Source organism: Morone saxatilis, unplaced genomic scaffold (genome assembly GCF_004916995.1).
Source record: "Morone saxatilis isolate NCDOM2014 unplaced genomic scaffold, NCSU_SB_2.0 Contig3, whole genome shotgun sequence".
NCBI classification, from domain to species: domain Eukaryota; kingdom Metazoa; phylum Chordata; class Actinopteri; family Moronidae; genus Morone; species Morone saxatilis.
Window position 1 is genome coordinate 4,654,976 of NW_023339873.1, and position 1,181 is coordinate 4,656,156.

A 1,181-nucleotide genomic window follows, 5' to 3' on the forward strand; every position below is an offset into this window, starting at 1 on the left:
ATAGATATCTTTATCTTTTACTTAGCAGGTGAACAGCATACCCCATTGGCACTCCTCTTCTTGGCCTTCCAGTCATCTAGCTGAGCCTTGGTCTTGGCATCTACCTTAACCAACAGCTTCTTATCCCCTAAGAGCAACTCGTGCAGAAGTCTGAGGGCTCGCAGTGTGGATTCAGGCTCCTTATACTCACAGAATCCAAAAGCTTCCAGGATTTGAGAGCAGAAAGAAAGTTAGTTCCACAAAAAAACAAAACAAAAACCTGATGATTTTAAATATTTGAAGTGAAAAATATGGAATTGGAAAAACTATTTGATGTATTATTAGTGCCAGACAAAGCCTCATTATATCCACTGTGATTCAGTGGTGTAAAAAGTACAGTGGGGTGCACTTTGTCTGGACTTTAGAAGAAGCTGGATTACGTGTCCTTTTTGTTTTTACCTTGAAGTTTCCCAGAGGCACCTTGGACCCTTTTCCAGCTTAGAACAATACCACATTTCTAAACCAAAAGAGATTTTTTTTTTTACTTTCGCATTACAGACGCTAATGTTTATTTTTAAAATTCTATTATTCACTGATAAGAAAGTTGGCGCAACAGTATTTGTGTATCTATGATAAGCAAGTTCACAGGAATTTGTCAGTGGATACCTGAGACAAACATGAGCACTTCACAAGTTTCCTGCCTTTTACGATTCTGTTCTTGTAATATTTATATCGTGAATTTCATTTGAACATCATCTGGATGCACTCAGTCAACTCACCGCGAGCAGCTGTCTGACCAACATGTCAGACGCCTTTTCAGAGATGTTCCCTACAAACACAGTAGTGGTGGGGCCTCCGCTGTCATCTGTGTCCTTGGCTCTGATGGTGCCAGGATCCTTCTTTGGAGCCATCGGCTTCTGTGCAACAGCAATTGTGGTTGGGACAAGAACCTGCAACAGCAAATTACATTTTTAGGTATTACTCTTATCCAGAACAACCATAGAAGCAACAAAGAAAAATGCAGATATTACAAGAATTAAACTAAAATTGTTCACGTGTAAGGATTATGTATGTAATAGCAGGTCATGCAGAACAGCTGATGCTTCCATTGCAAGCAGTAGGATCTCCTCTTTCTAACTCACTGTGGTTGTGGGGGTCACCACGCCCATATGTACTGGGATCATGGGAGTACCTGAAAATAG

The 1,181-nt window shown here is 40.5% G+C and overlaps 1 protein-coding gene across 1 annotated transcript in view; it reads right to left on the bottom strand.

Moving 5' to 3' along the window:
* rbm25a (RNA binding motif protein 25a) overlaps positions 1-1,173 on the bottom strand; it is a 10,452-nt gene extending 9,279 nt beyond the window's left edge. Inside the window, exons 1-4 of the mRNA XM_035673599.1 lie at positions 1,122-1,173; positions 759-929; positions 439-496; positions 42-202 (exon numbers count right to left, since the gene is read on the bottom strand). Of these exons, the coding sequence (XP_035529492.1) occupies positions 42-202; positions 439-496; positions 759-929; positions 1,122-1,163 (432 nt within the window). The 5' untranslated portion in view covers positions 1,164-1,173. The remainder of the gene's footprint in view (positions 1-41; positions 203-438; positions 497-758; positions 930-1,121) is intronic.
* Between the last annotated feature and the right edge of the window lie 8 nt (positions 1,174-1,181).